The sequence below is a fragment of the Anopheles maculipalpis genome, chromosome 2RL, assembly GCF_943734695.1.
Source record: "Anopheles maculipalpis chromosome 2RL, idAnoMacuDA_375_x, whole genome shotgun sequence".
In the NCBI taxonomy this organism is placed as follows: domain Eukaryota; kingdom Metazoa; phylum Arthropoda; class Insecta; order Diptera; family Culicidae; genus Anopheles; species Anopheles maculipalpis.
Window position 1 is genome coordinate 56,237,383 of NC_064871.1, and position 20,209 is coordinate 56,257,591.

Here is a 20,209-nt window from a genome sequence, read left to right on the forward strand (position 1 = left end):
CTTTAGCATGCTGCATTTGGCTGCTTATGATGATATGGCTATCTGAGAAGAATGTAGGTATGTTAAAAAAAGATAATTACATAAGTATTATTAGGAACACAGAAACCATCAAGAAAATCAGGACTCATTAAGAATTTTCTGAGTTTTTTTATTTGATTTTATTTGAAGTTAAAATCGCAAGAAATTGAATTTAATTTTGAGTTTTTAATTGCCATAGAAAATGAAGGAGAAGAAAAGCCATCCGCCGCGTGGAATCAGGCGCTGCTATCACAAACGATCATTTTCATACATGTATGAGATAGGGCCTATTTAGCTTTGATTGCTTATTTTATGATTGTTATTTACCCTTAACCTCAAGCTCTTTCTTTTCAAACCTAGATCTGTTCAAATGCACGATTTGTGACTTACGAGGTCCAGCGATAGAGATGACAACAATCTTTTGTAAAAATTGATGTCGCTACTTTTTTGTAAAGCTTCGTATAAAGCTGAGCTTCGTTGTTTTTAAAGAAATTTTTATTTGACAAATATGTTTACAATTGACATAACTAAAAAATACATCGTCCGTTCGTAATTCAAAACAAATGACTATTTACAGGATGTTTTTAAATTTGTAAGTAAATTTAAATCTCAATCTAAGAACTTTACATTGTTATCCTAATTTTTACATGAAATATAATCCGTAGCGCTCAACTATCACTAACCAACGCTTATTAGGTACGCACTAACACTTTTTTTTATTTATAAACAACGGCCAGGCCGTATTGTTTATGCACTTACACTTATCAAATACCTATCAAATGTACAGATTTATCTAGTTTTTACACGACCACCTAGCTAAAGTAATATCACAATTCAATTCGATCGAAACCGTGTTGGTCAATTATAGGTTCGCACACCAACACCAACTTTCCAACTGCTGGAATGGAATTTCAGTTGCTTTGTATGGTTTCCACTATCCACTGGCGATAGAAAGAAATTTTTGTATACACATCCGGGTAGTTTTTAAACGCGCAACCAGATCCGAAGGAGGTTATTCCTACCAATATCCATGGTCCTCGTTTGCTTATGCGGCATTGCAAAGGGCCACCCGAATCTCCCTGAGAATAAAAATCAAGATGAATGGAATGATTACTTTTATATGTACTTCATAACTGAGATTTCTTATTAACCAGAATTTTTTATAACCTCTAGACAATTTTATGGAAATTAATAACAACATGTAACAACATTACGTTGTAGATATGTATGAAAAATCAGTATTAACTCGACTGCATTACATACCACACATGTTCCACCGGCTCCGTCCAGGTTTCCCGCACAAAGGTGACCGCGGTGTAGTTTGATAAAGTCTCCATACGCTTCCTCGCACCTAACAAAAGCAATTATTAGTAGATGAATATAACAAAATATTGCCATGACGGCAAAAGTCATCCGTTCAGGGTAATTACTTCTTACTGCTCTGTATCGGTGCGCGCGTTTGCAGCAAGACATCGGTTAGTTCATCATCGATTGTAGATTTTCCCCAACCTGTTGCTAAGCAGTCAACGTACTGCGATGTGTCTGGCATTGCGCTCGTAGCAGGGCCATGGTCCACCGTCTCAGCATCCGATGCGGAATGCGCTACCGGACCATTGGCTTCAGGTAATGCGGGATCGATGGCGTCCTCGGTACGGTAGTTAGGTTCTTTGCGATAGTAAACTGGAGCATGTGAAAATTTATCGTTCCGTCGTCTATTGTTGCCGAATTTGCTGTTTAGATTCGCCCGGTGATGCTGTTGATGGGACACCACGTTGTGGGTCAAGACAATGTTTCCTGCAAATGGGTGGTAAATCCACCGTTTTCCACTGCTGGTCGGGCGTGCATGATGTCTGTCTGGTTTGAACATGTCCATGGTGAACATTCGTCTTGACGACCGACTGGCGTGATTCGGTCGGTCAGCACTCCTTTCGTCGGCAGCTTTGGTTTCGGTTTGTTCGCTCGATGCAGCAGAATATGTGCGATTAGAACGAAGAGACAGGAGCCGTTCCGCCACCAAATGGTTGATCATGTACCGTGCGGTGCGTGAACGTAACGGTCGATCGTTGGGAGATGCTGCTTGTATGGATTTTTTAAAATGTCTTAAAAAGTTTTCATCCCTGAACGGGACGAGCTCTGGAAATGCATCCGAGTCTTCTTCATACAGATTGCCGTCTTCCAATGCTGTTTGATCCTCTGAATCGTCACTCTGTTGTTTGTCGAAAAAATAGGCTGGCTTGTGTTTGGAATCTTGTTTCGACTGTTGTCCGGGTCGTGGATCGAACGTCATGCTGTTTACTTTGAAGTCAGCAAATGGAAGACATATTTTCCTGACACGAGAATTCGGTGCCGTATTGGCGGGTTTTCCCAGCTTGAGTAACACTGTGAGCAACGATACACATCAAATAGAAAACAAAAAACAAAACAATTAGGGGACGTCAACTTGCAGGAAACTTGTATTTTCTACAAATCAACATTTACCAAGATCATGCTTAAAGTTGTGATACTTTTCGTGCAAAATTATTTTATCCACCGGGATGCGTTGCTCGAAGCCAGATTCGGAACGACGATCATATTCTCCAAGAACCACTGTCCAAAGCGCGGGAAGCGGCAGATTGAACAAATCACTAGAAGAGAATGCATGTTGAAAGCGCATTTAGTAAGCAGCACACAGCCAGACTCAGCATGCAAAAATATTTACACTGACCCACTGACAATCGCTTTGAAGTTCAGTGTTTATATTAGGGTGAAAAGGTATGACAGCTGTAATACTATACGTACTTGTGAATACAATGGGCCGCAGATAGTACCCAGTTTCGATCAATCAACACTCCACCACACCAATGGCCTATAAAACCGTACGAAGGATGCAACAGCTCCAACGATACCTGCCACGGATACTGACCTTCGACCGTGGGTGTACCGTGCATTATTTTCGGATTCCGAACAAATGGCGTCAGACTGGAGTGGTTGAGGTTGGTTGTAGTTGGTATTTTGGTAAGACTGCTCCTGGGTTGACGGCGCGATGTTCTAACTCCACAGTCTGGAAAATACGAAATAATATTTGGTTCTCATTAAGCTAATGCAGTATTTACTTTGTTGATAGCGTGCAACTGGAAAGCGTTTAAAGCATCGTTCATTGATCTGATCGAGCTAATATCAACATTCCAGCCGACAGGCTTTAATTAACCACTCTCATTGTTATAATGCAAAGCTCTCATGCTGGGAAGCAAAGGAAGTTTAAATTAGTTGATCGACCTGTGGTCGGCTTCTGTGCAAAAAGGACACTTGCTTTCTATAAAGCAGATTTTCCGGTCTAACGATGAATAACTTCTACCATGCACGGTAATCGTATTACCTAGCAGTGTAATTTAATTACCGTAATTACAAACATCGTGTAATATGGAGTATCTGAGTAAATTTTCACTATAACTAAAGCACTGTTATGTTATTGCCATTGAAGACATACATACATAGAGTACATAGACTGCTTGCTGTTTGCATACTTTCCCTTTGTTGTACCGAAAAAAAAAGACTACTGTTGAGCCAATTGCCAATTGAATCAATGGTTGCATGGACGTTAGCAGGAATACGTCTCCGGAGGCGTAATAAGGGAAGGCTTCCGGAGAAAGTCCTTATCTGCAAGGGTGCACAGTTTTCCATAAATTAACATTACACGTGCAACCGATCGCAAGTGCAACCGGGCAACATCCCCTCCCGTTTTGATAATCATTAAACAATGATTATGCTGAAGGAGAAAACAGTTCCGTTTACCGTCAATTGTGTCTATGCTTCTGCACTGGCTCCTACTTCTGTTTCCATCGGCGTTACTCTCTTGATGGACGAAATGAAGTGAGTCACTTGTTTTACCCGATTGCACGAATGTTAATGTAGCTTTGCCTTCACACATCACCACATCCGAAAGAGTGAATGCGCATCTTAAGCGGCTACAAACACACACGCTTATTGACAAATATCCCGGAAACGAATATCGTTTCAATATTTCGAAATTGCCATACTTGATTTAAGATATAATATTCAACGCAAAAAAAAAAACGGTACAAGCGCTATTGATGCTAACACAAGTGCAATCAAGACGCTAGATTCTTTCTGCCGGACGTGTCGAGAGCTCAACATGCGGACACTAAACCAACGTTATTCCATGCGCTCGTTAGCTCCAGCTAGCAACACGTGCTCTGACCTACCTGGCGGAAGAAATAGAAAGAGGAAATAACAAACAGACAAAAACAAAAAAAACCGGGCCTGCTGGTGCTGTAATCGAAGTAGGTGCGAGTCTCTGTTCCTGGCACGAGATCATCCTGCTGTAAGCCGTTGAATGGATGAAAGGAAAAGTAACGTTGGCTACAAAGCGAGTGTGATGTGTTCCGGCTTGTCCCTTCATGGTTCGCGCTCGAACGAATCATCGTACGGGCGCATTTGCTCTATTTGGGATGCAATTGTATATTATGTGCTGCAATTTTTTATTTTCAAGGTTTTTTTTTTTGCTTGTTTTTTACTTTCCTCAAATAAATGTCCGCTAGCTGTTCGGCAGCGTTTCCGCGCCGCATACTTGACGATCAATTGAAAATGTTTTATTACTTATCGTTACGTAGCCATTTATACTCGACTTCCACCTCGCTTACGAGTGGGGTGAAAAGACTCAGGAATCTTTCCGTTTTCTGTTTTTGTTTTCGCTTCTAAGGTACCGCAGCACTGTTACTGCACTGCTCATATATTATGATGCCATCAAGTGCTAGCAAATGTTAATGATAGGTTAGGAACGATCATGCAAAATGGTACACTTAAAAAAGTGCACACATTGTCTGACGTTTACGCTTAGCATAATGGTCGTCGATGGAAGAAACTTAATGAACAAAATTTCTTTTCAAAGATAAAATCATCGTTTTAACAACATTTGTACCAAAAAAAAAAAAACCCCCGTAAACCATCAACTGTGCCATTACTGTAATAAAAACCTGGTCTCGAGATTAAGACACAACAATGCTGATTAATGATTGATCTGCAAATAGTAAGTCTTCATTGCAATCACCATGATCTTCACAACATTCAACTTGTCAGTCAAATGTTATAGAGCAAAGTGTTAACGAGAGGAAGATTCTTGGAATGGAACTGTGGAACTGTGGAATGGATTTTTTTGGAGGAACTGTCCGAATGGTATTTGAACTGTCGCGTTAACCACGTGTGCCGATGTTGTTACAAAAATCAATACCATTTTATCATATCAATTTGCTAAGGGGCAAATGGTAATAAATGGGTCAAACGCCACATGAAGTTTGGAAAATCGATCTTCAGATACCTTTAGCTCATTTGTAAATATTTAACTTCTTTTATTTCATGAAAGACGGCCTGAAATATTTAACAAAGATTTGAACAAAAAAAGTAGAATATGAAAGATAAAAATAAAGATATTGTTTTGCAATCCAATGATGTGATCAACCTGTACTATGAAGGCACAAATAATTCCCCAATCGCATTAAACATCGCTTTCCTTTACGCTATTTCATTTTCCGCTGCGTAGACAATGAACAACAAAATGACCCGCCCACGTGCAGCAGGTTTGCATGGTCCACAGTCGATCTAAAGGAAGAACCACGGCAATTTATTAAGTACAGCAAAGAACGGCGGTCTTTTAGTCGTTTGGAAACAGGAAACAAATTTGTGTTTTGTTCACAGTGTAATCGATTTATTAACACTCCCGTTTCGGTTGTCACCAGCGTGTCCAGTGTTACGCTAAGTTGAATACAAATGCTAATCTCCACTTTCTGGGACTTAAGAGAAAACAGTCAGTCCTCTTTTCCTCCTCTTTCCTATCGATGACGGTAATTTTCATCTACCTTTTGGAAGCTTTGGCTGTGCGTATATTGCCGTTTGTGAATTATTGTTCACTGGCATCGACACAATAGAGAAATACAGTCGGCTTTACTGTCGAACGATGGCTCTATTGCTCTGCTAATCTGCTGATGAAAGATTTACCATTGAAATGTTGGTCTCCATTATCCATTATTAACACACTTTGCTTATTGATACGCTAATGTTTCACCCCATTTTACCCCGCATTCATTGTTGACCTTTCCGAATCAATTGGCATAAATAGTGTTAACTGTAAGACATGTTAACAGTCAATTGCTTCACGATACTATTATAGTATTGATCAAAAAGAGGCTCAATGGCACTGTGCACAGCATGGGAAAACGATTAGCTAACTAAATATCTCTAACATGTTTTGTCGTATTGTTCCACTTTTATTAGGATGAATAAGATTTACTCCAAATTTCAATACCAGGCCCTAGTTACGTGCTGTTTGTATGGTTTACACGTTTTCTTACACATTATTTGTTTCCTTTCCCAGCCTCACAGTGCCCGTCTGAATATTACAGCATCGGTCCGCATTTCAATCGCATTTTAATTGCGGATGGGACTTTGTCTATCGGTTCCAGTCGATCTTCCGTGCCATAGAAGCAAGATTTCACTTTCAATAGAGCTTTATCGTTCCCGCTGATTTCCAATAGGTACCGGTCGATACAATAGGTGCGAAAGATTATGCTACCATTGCTAGGGGCGTACCCGGTAGCCTCGAACCCCCCGGGGGGTGGGACAAATGCAGATCAACAGAGCTTGTTGTCGATGATAGTTTTGGTATGTTTTTATTTTTGTGCTGAACCCAAAACAAACTGTGGTCAGGCAGATTGTACTTTTGCCCGGTTGATGGCCAATCGACCGGGGGTGAACGGTTTTCGGTAAAAGATTTACCTGCCAGATTCATGGTGATAATAATGGTATGGGACAGACTCTCACTTCCTTAAGCTAAGCGGTTACGACTGTACGCATCGGGCGCGTTGGAACCTTACAGGCCCGATGTTCAACCGCCGTTAAGAGGGAACATTTTATTAGCATAATACGACGATCCGGTTGCCATTTTTTTCGGGCGTACTGTGCTTATTAGCCATTTTTTATTGCCCAATGCAAAAATCCGCATGTTACTTCCGTCCATATGGCGGAGGAGCAGTACCTGTGCAGACGTGCGGAAGCATTGACCATACTTAAAGAATGGCTCATAAGGAGAGGATGAATCAGTGAAAGTTTCTTGTATAGGTTCCCCCCTTTTATGGAGTAACACACAGTTTACATAATCGTCTGTCCGTGTAATGCCGAGAGGGCTGGCTAGGCTGTGTGGCAATCATGTTTGGAGGGTTGTCCATAGGTTTTTGGTTTTACATACTCTCCCTTTACACCGTTTACACGACCATTCTATCCGCTTGGAATTGTTAAGCAAAGAAAGGTCCGGAGAGAAACCGTGGCATAACGGGACGGGAGGCGTAACCCTGCAAGATCTTGAAAATGTTTTAATTAATATGCAGATTGTACCGTCTCGCGCCACACGCCAGTTTCTTCGATAGAGGGAGCAAAAACGCGTTGGATTAGGAGGTGCAAAAGCTGGTTGTCTGGTTGTCCATACACCCATGTTTGAGCGTTGTAAACTTCCGCGAAATCCACGCGAGTACGAGTACGACCTGAGCTGAAGCATCACTTTTCCTCTTCATTACGTGTTTGCGGTAAATCATTGATTTGTATCTTGCTCTCAATCGTTGGCTCAGCCATTTGAAGCCTTTCGAATGGATAATAGTTTAATTAATTGCATATCGTTAGCCGTAGCTGGGAACCAGTTGCAAACCGTTCACGTCTGACGCTTGAAAGAGTGTTCATCATAGCCATTGAAGAAAAATCAAACCAACTTTAGGTAAACCTATGCATTTAACGCCCTTTTTCACGCACAAACTACATCGTTTGTGGAAAATTGTGTCACAATGGTAACATGTGTTCAATGCATGCTTCCCAATGGCAAATACTGTATTCGGAATGTTTTGCATGGTAATTGGCGAATGTTGGAAGTGAAGACAGAAAGTGAAACGTATGACGAACGACCGCGGAATATAAATCGCTAGGATGATTGGTACAGTAACATCTATCCGGTTTTATTTGGATTTATTTGCATGGTCGTGTATTCCGCAGGTGCTGTTGGCCACACGTAATCGAAAAGCTCATTTTGTAAAGTTTCCTGATGTTTGACTTACCTTGTGGCATTATATTTCAAACTTGAAAACTGTCAAACTTCAACGTCTATCGTATATGTATAGGACAGGTATGGCACAGATGCAGTTGTCAAAGTATGGAAGCGTGTTTGTTCGGGAGCCCGGTAACATTGCTATTATGAATCGACTAGTCTTCTTGCATTGCAGTATCCAGCTAAGCCGGTCAAACAAAACGCTAACAACCGTTCGTACAGTCAGCCCTTTGAGATACACATTGCACATGAGCTTAGAAGGTATGGTAGAAGTTTTCGACTATCGCAATGAACAGAGAAAAAAATATAACAATTTCAAATCTGTGGCGGATAATACGCTGAAACTCAAGCACGAATTAAGTCTTATTTGCTCCTCAACCACACCCAAACATTCGCCCGCGAAACTCTACATTATCCCAAAATCGTCGTTTGCAATGCAAATTATGCCTAAATTATTTCATAATTCACAAGACAAACAGCAACCACGGAATTGGTACGATGCATTCGTACCGCTCGCCCCTCTCATGGACCACATCCGCCATCGTACTGGCAACAGCAGCCCATGCTCTGCTTAGAATTATTTTACGTCGTTTGCATGAAAAAAGGACAGTATGGAACGAAACAAATGCAAAATACACAACCTAAGCACACAACAAAGTAATCAAGATCTCACCTGAGAAGAGCAAGTTTTCAGCACCGACGAAACCAACGATTAACAGCAAAATGGCCATACACATTGTTTGTGCATTTTGCATGATTCTCTCCTCGGGGGCTTTAACTCGGCGCCGGTTACAGTTTTGCAAAACGTTGCTTTTTTCTTCCACGCGATGCAACTGTCCAAGAATGACGCTGCCTGAAAACTGCACTTTATAATCTCCCACCGTAACAAGATTGTGATTGATTCGTGGTCGAGTCGGTGGGACGAACTTTAATTTGATTGTAAGTTACATGCGACGATAAGCGGAACATAATTTGCTTTGTAATTAAAACGACCGTTTAAAGATTGCTTCCGTTGTCGCGTCGTCGTTGTTAGTACGGTAGATTTTTGGCTTCTGCAGGCAGCAGTCGTGAAACGGAAGTGGTCACAACAAGCGTTTTGACGCGGTCGTATGGGTGTTTTTGGGGTTTTGGAAGATGTAAAACTGATTCCAATATACTTTGACCCTTGCAGCAATAGCACACCATTCGTATGAATGTTTTACTTTCTCGACATTTTTCCTGCTTGTCTTGGTTTGTGTTTCACTTTTCTGTTCACCTCTTCGCATGCAGTTTAAACCGTCGCTGCAACACGTGTTGATTTCTCGTTCTCGCCGTCCAGTCAGTTCTTTTTGGCCTGTGGCCGTAGCAACCATTAGCTCCTCACGGGTCGATTTCCGGATTTGTCGGCTCGCATGACACCTCTACTTTTGGCGTTCACGTCGCGTTCGTGTCTTAAATTGTTATTGTTTTCATTTCACCTCATATTGAGTGTCGCGAATTTCACTTTAACACACGCGCTGAACTTTAAGTTTCGGAGATGTCTCCCTCAGCAGCACCGCCAGGCAAAAGGGTCACTGTTTTGCATGAAATATACATAACTTAAAAGCGATTTTCCGATAGCACTGCAGCTCTGTGCAGGATGTCGTGAGCTGCAGTTTTCCTGCACTTTTCAGGTGAGTCTGGCCGGGCAAATGGTAACACAATGAAAATGTAGCGTGACGGCACCGTTTGCTTGCAGATGGCAATGGCAATGTGGATCTTGATGTTTCCTGTGTTTTGCTTGAATCTCGCATGTCACTTATACCGGTGGTCGTAGGTCAAAAACGTAAGCGTTCGTTAGAAGTTTGTGTTGGCTACTTGGATGAACATTATCGTGTTCCGATGGGGTTGAATGTACCTATGGCGTGCGGAAGTAAAGTTCACTGTGATTCACTTACATTCAGCACTTTATTAGTGTTATTAACATTTCGCTTCGACTACTCATTAAGATACTGATTAGCGGGAACTAAGTGTGGAGATAATCTTTTACGCCGGCAAACCGCGCCACTAGTCTGTAATTAAAATTGAGTACACGGTGTATTAGTTGTTACAGTTCACAGCGATGCTATACTACAGCGTGACAAATTCTTCGATTGCATTGTATCCTGAGCCTTACAACTACAAAATGTGGAGGGAAATATAGAAAGATTACATAAGCTCGGTGTGATAGAGATGATAATGTATGGTTGATCAAAATGAACTACCGTCACAATTATATTACTGTAAGCTTCATGATCACAATACACAACAATGGACGTGATAAGGGCTCTAAGTATGGATTAACTTTGGCAGCAAAAGAATAATTAAAAATAAAGATTAGCGCAAGAGATAACGTGCGTAATAACTTATTCTATCTGCAACACATGTTTATGTTTCGAACGATGTGTTCACATGACGCTGTTGTCAGGACATCTGTACATATCGAGCTCAGTTAGCTTAGTCACTGGAAAAGCCGGTGGTCGGTGGTGTTATGTTGACTTTATCCACTCGAAAATATGCACTCTAACATTTTTCTAAAGCTAAAAGTCATACAAATCACACACACGGCGGAAATGGGACGTTTTTGTTCCATCCGCAGTGCAGCATCATCTCAATCGAAATTTCGTGTTAGGCACATGATCACGGTACGAGAGTAAGTTTCCCACACACAGCAACAGAATTAAACTGATAGTGAAAGCGAAAGTACCGAGCCTGTGGTCGTTCCAGCGCAAGTCGATTTATTTGAAGTACTCTGGGCGACCCTTCTTTTTTCCAAGGTTACCTTAAGTAAGCGCGAAACCGTGCCGAATCATTAGACCATCTTCCAGTGGCACCCGTTAGCTACGGTTCTTTCTTTTCTTCTTTATTTTGTTGTTGCTGCTGTTACTCTATCCCCCCTCCTCCCCCCAACCACATTATACACCTGTGGGTATCTGGGACTGTTTTACATTTGTACACTCGCCGTTAGTAAAGTCACGATCAAGCATAGCAAAACATAATGCGTTTGGAGAATGTTTCTCGTATTAATTCCAATTTACAATCACCTATGCGGATTCATTTGAGTTGTACGATCATTTCTATTTCTTTTCATGAATACAGTATCAGTTCTCTTAATGCAATTTGCATAATTTGTGTTAATTCATTAGACAAACGGTATTGACGGCCAACGAGGTCGTCAAGCCAATCCCTGCATTATTTGACTAATTCTACAGTCATAAGGCTTGATTATCTCTTACAAACGGAAAAGTCTCAAGACAAGCTTGTCAATGCAAACGGCGGAAAAAAAAATTGCATTATGAAACCGTTCCTGTTACAGACAAGTTTCGTTAAGCAATTTATTTCGTTAAATCTTCAAAATCAATCTGTCAAAGTGATGAAACCAACAAAAACAAAACGAAAAGTGTAAACAAATGTTCTTCTTGAGAAGATATTTTGTGTCGTACCTGATATTTTGATATCAAACTGATAATTTCATATCCTGTAAGCGATGATAGCAGTAGTGGTGATGAAAGAACGGAAGTTGTTACTAAGCCATGTCGACTGCTTCCTAGTATGATCGATCCTATGGATGTTATCGTGGTTGTTCTTTTGAGATTTAAGAAAAATTTTCATGTGTCGAAGCTAACTTTTCTCAATATTCTTAATGAGATTGAGCCAAAGTTTCTGCCTGTAAGGGCAAGAGGACTCACGTCAAAAGAAATATTGGCTGCTACGCTGCGGATTCTTGCGGAGGGAAGTTACCAAAATGAAACCGGGAAAGATTTTAATAGAGCAGTTGCTCAACCAACTTTCTTCGTGGCATTTATCAAGTGTTTAAATATGTTGGAAGAAACGTTACCGCCCAAAAACATTTCATTAGAAATGGAACCAAATGAGCAGCAAGATGCCTGACGATATATTTTTTTTATCCCTTAGTGGCATCCCTGGCTTTCTGAATTAAAATATTAACATTTTAATTGGAACTGCACAAGAAAACGAGCTGGAAACACACAGGACCGAGTGAGTTTGGCGCCTTTCCGTTTCGAATAGCTAACGAAAAACAGTTTGACAAATACGAGTCTCCGTTTGTGTTAGAGAATACAAATTCTTGGCAGTATACTTGTAAGTTTGCGTTTCGTTAAGTTTTTTTTCCAATAGACAACACAAACGGCTGTCATAATTCAAATCTTCCGTTTTTGACAACTTGTCTTGACAATTTGTATGTGGTAATCAGGCCTATAGATTACCCAGATACCATTACAGCAAACCAGTTCGATAAAGTTGGTTTTGAGTGTATTACCAGGTAAGACACCTGCTTGCCAAGGAACTTTTGTAAAAATATTACAAATTTAAAGATGTATTTTACATACATAAAATAATTCTTATATGATTGAATAATTATACAGTAAATCGTGCTTCAATTTTGACTTCATATCATTGATAATTGAGCAAAAAAGCTGTATCTAGCTACAGCTTCTATAAATTCTCAATGCTTTGATCGCAGCAGGGCAGCCACTTCCCATGATTCCAATGAAAGCTAATTATATCGCACGAACCAGAAAAACCAGATTACAATGATAGCCACTTTCCATTTCTATGGTGCTCAACTGATGCACGATAATGAAAACTAGACATTACAACAAAAAAGGAAAGATAAACAGAAAGATATGCGTTTACAGTACTATCCGGAAGTCCGAAGTGAATACAAACATGTGTCACATCATTGCTAGTATAATTCATTGTTTATGTACCTTTTATGCCAAAGAGCACCTCAAAAGGACAGCATCACTACATCTGTCATTAAACTGAAGAACTCGTGCCATTCAACGAATTTGCGATTTTCAACCGTACATGGTGCTCATGTATACGAATTGAAGGGATTGCTTTATGATGCAATATCAGACACGGCAAATCGTCCACGAGGCTGTCACATCTTAATTCAATACAGTTATTAATGCCCATAAGCTAACATCTTAAGCGTAAGTCCCTGACAATGGTGTCAATCGTATAAGTCTAACGTTGATGATGAGCATTGTTTTCTAATTTTGTTACTTCAAAAGAAGGGATGTAAAAAAAAAGAAATGATTAAAAATCTGCAAAAAAAAACGCAAACACACACACACACACCCCTGAAAGTTAGATGGGCGGCTGCCGTCAGCTGGGTGTCTAGAAATGGAATGGCACAGAAGCGCAGAGGGCAAACGAGAAGTTAGACAAAATTGAAAGTGAAATGATCGTCTGAGAGTCAAACAATGCTGGCACACACATTCAATAATCGATACACGGGTTCAGCCAGACATGTGGAGCCAGTAGCAGCTTACGGTCAAATGATCACCGTGTTCAGGAAAGTAACGATGCTGGCGATAATAATAGTAATAATAATAATAATAGTACTAATGGGCATTGCACTGTTATTCAATAGCCTTTTGTTCGAGATCCTGATCCTGTCGGCAATGAGCGCTCGCAATTAAGCGATGAGCTACCGTATGCGGATAACGTCATGTGCAGTTCGTGAATTATCCCGCAGGGGGTTGCCCATTAGGTTTTACGTGTGTAAGGGTATTTGGCTTGGTTAGAATTGAAACTGTTTATATCGATACTCACGAACATTGAACTAATTGGTAAGCTTTTGCAAGTCGCTTGCCACTTCTCTTGTTTTGTTGCATTGTCAAGAATATAACAGTAAAATTTAAGGGGCTTCTGTGATATTCGAAAGACCGTTATCAACTTATATTGAGGGAAACTAGACTAACAGAGCATCAGGAAATAGATTGCAAATCGAAGATTGTCAACATTTGAATGTTTATGTACATGATGCGTCATTTCGAAATGAGATACATGGATGCTAATTTTGTTGTAGCTCTGCCAGAACAAATGTAGCATATGTAAGAGGTCCTTAAAGTTAACACGTCATTCACAGCTAATTTTGTGTTCAAAATCTGCATTTTAAACTTTTCACGTAAATTCACACATGCGGTACACTTCACAAAGCAAACTGAAACATTCCGATAGTATCACCACATCAAAGAACAAAGTCACCAAATCAGCGACCATTCAAGATGGGGCCAGTTCTGAGTGTATCGGCACGTGCGTTTATGCACAAATACACACCAAGCGTTAAAATGTTGCACCACAGAATACACTACACGACCGAGATCCCCACTAAACGATATTGCACTGGATATGCGATCACCATCGACCAACACGTGAGCTGAAACTGCTTCGCGACTCTGAACAACACGGGAACATATCAGAGCATATGTTTTCTGTTTGTTTTGCCGCTGACGGACGCGATCTGACTGGCAGAGCGACGGGTTCGTCTCGCGATCTGTGCGTCGATCTGCCGTGAGGTTTAGGTACCACCCAGCAACGGGGGCGACGGTGTACGACACCAACACTCGTTCGCTTTTACCCCTTTTACTCGTACACTTTACGCGGGGGTACGTCTCGCTTCACTCTCCGCGAACTTCCGAGCGTACCGTGTAATCGTAGCGAGAGTAAGGAAGTTGCATGCAAAAGACTGGCTTACCTTTCTACACAGCCATTCCGTCGTTTTCTGGTAGGGATTGAAGTTTAGCCGGACTTTCGATTGCGATTCGATGCGGCTCGGCAACGATCTTCGATCTACCTACAGTTAGCTCTGTATTATTAAAACAGCTGAACGACAGGTAGGCAGGTCGCACCGAACCAGCATTGAAGTGCACTGAACAGTGTTCGAATGTATTGTGTTGTCTCTATTCTCTAAGAAGTCTATAATTATTTTTTTATAATATTAAAAAAATATTATCAATTAAAGTCCTTTTATCATTTTTTGTGTACCATTTTATGCAAACAAAACTTGTCAAAGAGTGGTTATATGTCGGTACTTATGGTTTTAAGGCGCTACAAAGCATGTAACTAATTTTGAGTGTTGTGTTCCTGTCCCTGTGAACTCTTCTTCACTCATTCTAAGAAGATTAATTACGAGCAACGAGTACGAGTATCAATCTAAGACTCGTTCCCAGTCGAGACGCTTAGCTAGGAGAAAGGTAAACAGCTTATAAATGAAATTAGTTTTCCTACGGGACTTCCATCTATAATCTTGGTGCTGTGTACTTTAGTTTTATTACCTTACACTTCAGTACGATTGAAAAGCACACCAAAAATATTGGAATCGCATTACCTCGTAGTAGGTTTACATCAGATGTTAAGAATATTTTAACGTTTATAAATTTTGATATTCCTCACAAAAACATGCGTATCGCAATGCTGAATACTATCGATAAAGTTCCATTTTGATAGATTAGTTAGGAGAGAAGCATCATCGGAAATCCGTTTCAATGGTGAGGTCTTTAATAGACTCCTTTATTATTTACTTATGAGTAGACTGTGAAGGAGAAGGTTATTGATTCCGATGTTAAAGCGCTTCCGCGAATGTATGCCCTACGTTACCTGCGATTAGGAACTGAAATCACGGAATAGGAAATAACACGTACTAGTATTTCCTCACTTGCTCGCTTGTTTTTTTTTTCAATCGAGAAAGTATGAGAAAAGAGTGATTGTGTGAAACTAGATCGCATTACACAAGATCTAGTTTGACGTGTCTTGATTGATGTAATCGTACCATGGCCAACCAGTGCATCCATCCTCATAGACAAGAAACTGCTTTCCATAGTAAGATAATTAAACAAGATCGTCGACTTACCACCAGATAGTGCCCGATAAGCGCACTACTCAGCCGTATAGCTTAATGTAAGAAGAGTTTAATCGTGCATCAAGCTCATGTGCAATGACACTTACGATTGCTTCAAAAGCAAACCATAATTGCGAAGCTATTTTTTACATGGGAAATAAAGCTATATCGCTCTATGTACGAATATAGTTTTGATGCTCGCTTTTCACTCGTATGTTGCTTTTAAAATCTAATCATTGATCATAAGATGACATATCATTCGTCTTCTTGGCTTTTACGACCTGCTAGGTCATGCCGGCCAACGAATGACTTACTAGAGTTGCCGATACCACATAGTTGGACAGTCAGCTAGAATCAGTCAGATAGAAAATCGTTGAAAAAAATCCTAAAAGAGTAAAGTACGCAATCATAAATTGTTGCATTGTGAAATTAAAAATCATCATCTCAATGTCGTGTCGAATAAAATCGGCACTCGAATAAATTTGAAGGGATAACAAATCTTTGTAATAACGTTCCAATGCTTGATTCGCCTTTCAGCAAAAGCGTGTAAAAAACCCAGGGTTAACATAAACAAGAACAGGCACGATCGTTCCAGCGGCTAATGTTTACATGATAGCATAACGTCTACGCAGCATAAACGGTGCGCAAACATACAGCTCGGTTCAGGCGAGAGTTCGGATTTGGTCATTCATTCGCGTGATCGGTCCACCCAACGGCGGATGCTTGCATCCGGTTTGTCTCCGTCAGCAACACGCATTATCTTTAATCTGCTAACCTTCCTTGATATGTTTATACTGTGTAGCACTCAGATTGAGCAATATCGAAGGTGAAAACCAAAATGATTGAAGCACCACCTGCAAACCTTGCTTGCAAAGATTGATTTACATAGGGATCATGGGGATTTTGGTAGGCAAAAAAGTTATCTAAATTTTGAAATTTGCAGTTTGCATTCAGATCAATCAATACGCCAAGTCGGCTGACAACTGGTCATACTGTCTTTTTCTTTGAAGCTCTTTGAAGTTTACGATAATATCACTATTGCGGAGCAAATAAAGTCTTCAAGTTCCGGAGGGACGGTTACCAATCAGCGTGCAAAAACGGTGTTGATACACTCGTCTTTGAAGCCGTAATATTGGATTGGTAAACGACAATGCTCGATCGCGAATGCTGTTCAGATACAAATACTTAAGAATACTCATGTACTTGGAAATCGAAAATATGAATTGTTTGTTTTCTTAACTTATAGTTATAACGTTCTACTTCATATGATGATATGCGTGTTTTCATTTGTCTTTGGCCATTGTCTCTTCGATTTCTGCTCCTCACACACAGTCATTCATACATACATACATGCCATCAAACCACCATACAAGTCACCGAAGTATGCAGCTATCTCGAAAAGCCTTTATGTATGTATATTTTAGCAAATTTATTCATGTAATTTACTTGTATGTTAATTTATAGCTTTGAGGCATTATTTGAGAGTGCGACGGTTGTGCGATTTTGATATAAAAGCGACGCTTTGCTATCAGCGTTGTTCCAAATAACTAATTAGTGCAACGATGCAACAATGCGTTTCACTTTTATTTAGAGACGTTAGCCTAGTTATTCATTGAGAAAGTGATTTGGTGAATGAAATGATTTACTTGATATACATTTTTTACTATTGCAACAAAAGTAAAGAAATTCACAAACCTTTTGATTAAATGATGTAAACTGCAGAGTCAAAAAACATTTATGTTTCGGAATAACTGCAAACAATTTGAAGCACAGTACGATTTGTCTTATCCACATAAAACACTTTTATTATTCACCAATTTTGTTTGACAGATTGTTGTTTTCGGCAAATCTCATAACATTCAACATTAATATATCTATACAGTTTTCTTAATGTGTGCAGTTAATGATATTAACTCCCACGTCTTTCTAATTCGCACAGTATCTCGTGGAATAGACATTCAATAGACACATTCGTTCAAACGTTTAGAAAACTACTAATCGTTAAGGGTAAATCGATTTGGAGCAAGATTTGATGTACCAATAGATGAATTGACTTTCGAATGGTGTTTCAATCGGGCCATCTCTACAATTAGAAGATGCGTTCCAATAGGCAACATTTCAAACACGAACGAGTTACATTTAATTGACGACCTTGTTGTCTTGTTTCGTACCGTAGACACACCGCTGGCTGCATGGTTTTGGGTTTGCCAGATTGTGGTATTTGATTCTTGCTCCTGATTTTGTCTCAACATTGGAAATTGTTGTTCGTTTCGAATTAATGATCAGCTAAGGCCGATTTCCCTGTTGAATCGTTATATTCGCGCACATGCACAACTTTACTGATTTTAGTCGTATTGGTTTAGGAATGTAAGCTAATGTAACAGGAAGAACAAGAAGTGCGGAACACAACAGGAAAGAAGGTTGGGTTCGGACCAAATTTTTTAAAGTAGTAACAGTAACGCTAGAGCCTCTTCTCTCATGGAATGTACATGAAATAGAATGCGAGTACTTTCCAACACATCTACAGTGCTGCCACTGTGATTGCACATGTATTGTCGATTTTACAGAATTGGGAAGGTCAATTTCAAAGAGTGGAATAAAGAAATAGTTTAGATAGTGAAGTTCTTTGTGAAGAATGACACAAGAGAAGTTGAGCTTCGTTAAAAAACTGTCTTCAAGTTGTTTGTATCTTTTAGTAAGAAGACGTGTTTTTTTCCTTAAAAACGGTCACAAATTGCTATTATACCATTCATGTTCCATAGGTCAGATCTACTACACATGCACACGTAATGTATTAGTATAATTATTATCCTCGGAACAGAATACTTTGACGACATTACAGTCATAATTATCCATTTTCCTATCGTGATTGTTGGTTGTTTCTGTTGTTTTTTTTTCTAAACAGCGACTCTTTTCACTGAGCTGCACATTGAGTTGTTACTTAGTGTTCAGTAACACTACGATTTAGCACAGGTTTTAACCAGAACAGCACACTTGGTTGAACTTTCATTTGTGGTGAATACAAAATACGTACACAATTTCGTCCATAGTTTTGCCTCATAATGTCGAAAATCCATTGTAATAAATTTTTTTTCTTTATTCATACAAAAATGAACGCAAGTTCAACTCAAATTGCCATGCTCTCAAACAATAAGTTTCGTTCACAGTTTGATACATTCTAACGGTCATTTATGATATGAGGTTTTTTTTTGTAAAGTGTTGTACGTTAGTTTTTTTTCATCATTATATTTTTGATAAGAAGAAAACTTAATTGGCAATACGGTCGTTCATAATAAATTAAAGAAAAGCTGTTATTAGCGCTGTTATAGTAAATGAAATATTAAACTTAACATAGAGAAGCAAAAACGCTCAACATAAGCTAAACAAAAGTGTTAAAAGAGCAGCATTCTTAGAGAGTAACAAGAAGGAAGTAACGTTCTCTTTACCCTTTGCTTCGGATATTCGAGTCTAGTTTTGAATTGAACAGTACTAATAGTTACAATAGTGAAATTGTTCAGATTTTTGCTGGGGGATTTTCGACCATTTTTCTTCCAGCTGCTCATAAATTTTACCATAAGTCATGGAACGGAACAGTAGTAGTTATGGATTTTAATCCTTGATTAAGTACCCCGGAATCGTGATTAATCCTTGTGTCTCGGTGTTGTTACCTTGCTCCTTAACACAGAGAACCATAAATGAAGTTAAGTTTTTGTTTAGCTTTCATAATCACACCTCAATCAAGGAACGTTTTGTTGATAACATTAACACTGCAAGAACAAATATGCATACGAAAGCAACAAATGATATAATAAAAACCAATAGAACGAAACAAAATAAGGACAGCAAAAACTAAACCAGCACAGGCTGCTTTATTTCAACTAGCATTGTTACCCGATTACCAAAGTATACGAAACCGATGTTATGGCCGTGGACCGTTAATAAAAAGTTGTTCGATGAAACATTTTTGGGTTTGTTAGATAAGTTCCCAATTGCATCCACGATGCAGTGTCACCAGCGGCGTCGTTTATTTTTATCATCATTATCTGTGTCATCCAATCTTCCTCCATTATTGGCATTTAGTGGGTCGCTGATTCTTTCCTGGACTACACGTACAGCCATTGGCACATTCAAAGGCTATGAATCCGTTAAAAAGATGTTTTGCCAAAAATGAAGTTACCGGGGGAGGTTGGATCATCCGATGAAAAGTATTCACGCCATAGCTCAGCAAACTGCTCACGGTTTACTTCCACTGCACCCTAGGTAGTATAACATCCGAATTAAATGAAAAAAAAAACAAAAAATCTACGTATGAGAAAGTTTTTCTTCACATCAGCTGGGAATATGAAAAATAATTTAGTTTTATCCTAAACCACACACCTTAAGTTACATTTCAACTGTTGAAAGATACTATTTTACAAACAAAACAAAAAACAAGATTAACATGGCCATCTGACCGAAATAAT

The 20,209-nt window shown here is 39.6% G+C and overlaps 2 protein-coding genes across 2 annotated transcripts in view; both read right to left on the reverse strand.

The window, feature by feature from the left end:
* Nucleotides 1–923: 923 nt before the first annotated feature.
* Nucleotides 924–8,879, reverse strand: LOC126557588 (uncharacterized). Its single transcript, XM_050213408.1, has 6 exons — nucleotides 8,772–8,879; nucleotides 2,797–3,058; nucleotides 2,497–2,642; nucleotides 1,449–2,397; nucleotides 1,282–1,369; nucleotides 924–1,097 (listed from the first exon to the last, which is right to left on the reverse strand). The coding sequence occupies exons 1-6, from the start codon at nucleotides 8,851–8,853 to the stop codon at nucleotides 930–932; spliced, it is 1,695 nt and encodes a 564-aa protein (XP_050069365.1). The 5' UTR covers nucleotides 8,854–8,879; the 3' UTR covers nucleotides 924–929.
* Nucleotides 8,880–19,868: 10,989 nt separating this feature from the next.
* The window catches only part of LOC126559182 (calexcitin-1), a 228,915-nt gene continuing 228,574 nt past the window's right edge, over nucleotides 19,869–20,209 (reverse strand). Inside the window, exon 7 of the mRNA XM_050215301.1 lies at nucleotides 19,869–20,002. Coding sequence (XP_050071258.1) covers nucleotides 19,892–20,002 — 111 coding nt within the window. The 3' untranslated portion in view covers nucleotides 19,869–19,891. The remainder of the gene's footprint in view (nucleotides 20,003–20,209) is intronic.

What these genes read in the sequence shown, in the direction of transcription:
- LOC126557588 (XM_050213408.1), bottom strand. Translation starts at nt 8,853, where the DNA reads ATGCAAAATGCACAAACAATGTGTATGGCCATTTTGCTGTTAATCGTT. An exon ending in GCGGCCCATTGTATTCACAA is followed by an intron (nt 2,643 to 2,796) that starts GTACGTATAGTA and finishes ATTCTCTTCTAG; the next exon opens with TGATTTGTTCAATCTGCCGC. An exon ending in GAGCCGGTGGAACATGTGTG is followed by an intron (nt 1,098 to 1,281) that starts GTATGTAATGCA and finishes TTTTATTCTCAG; the next exon opens with GGAGATTCGGGTGGCCCTTT.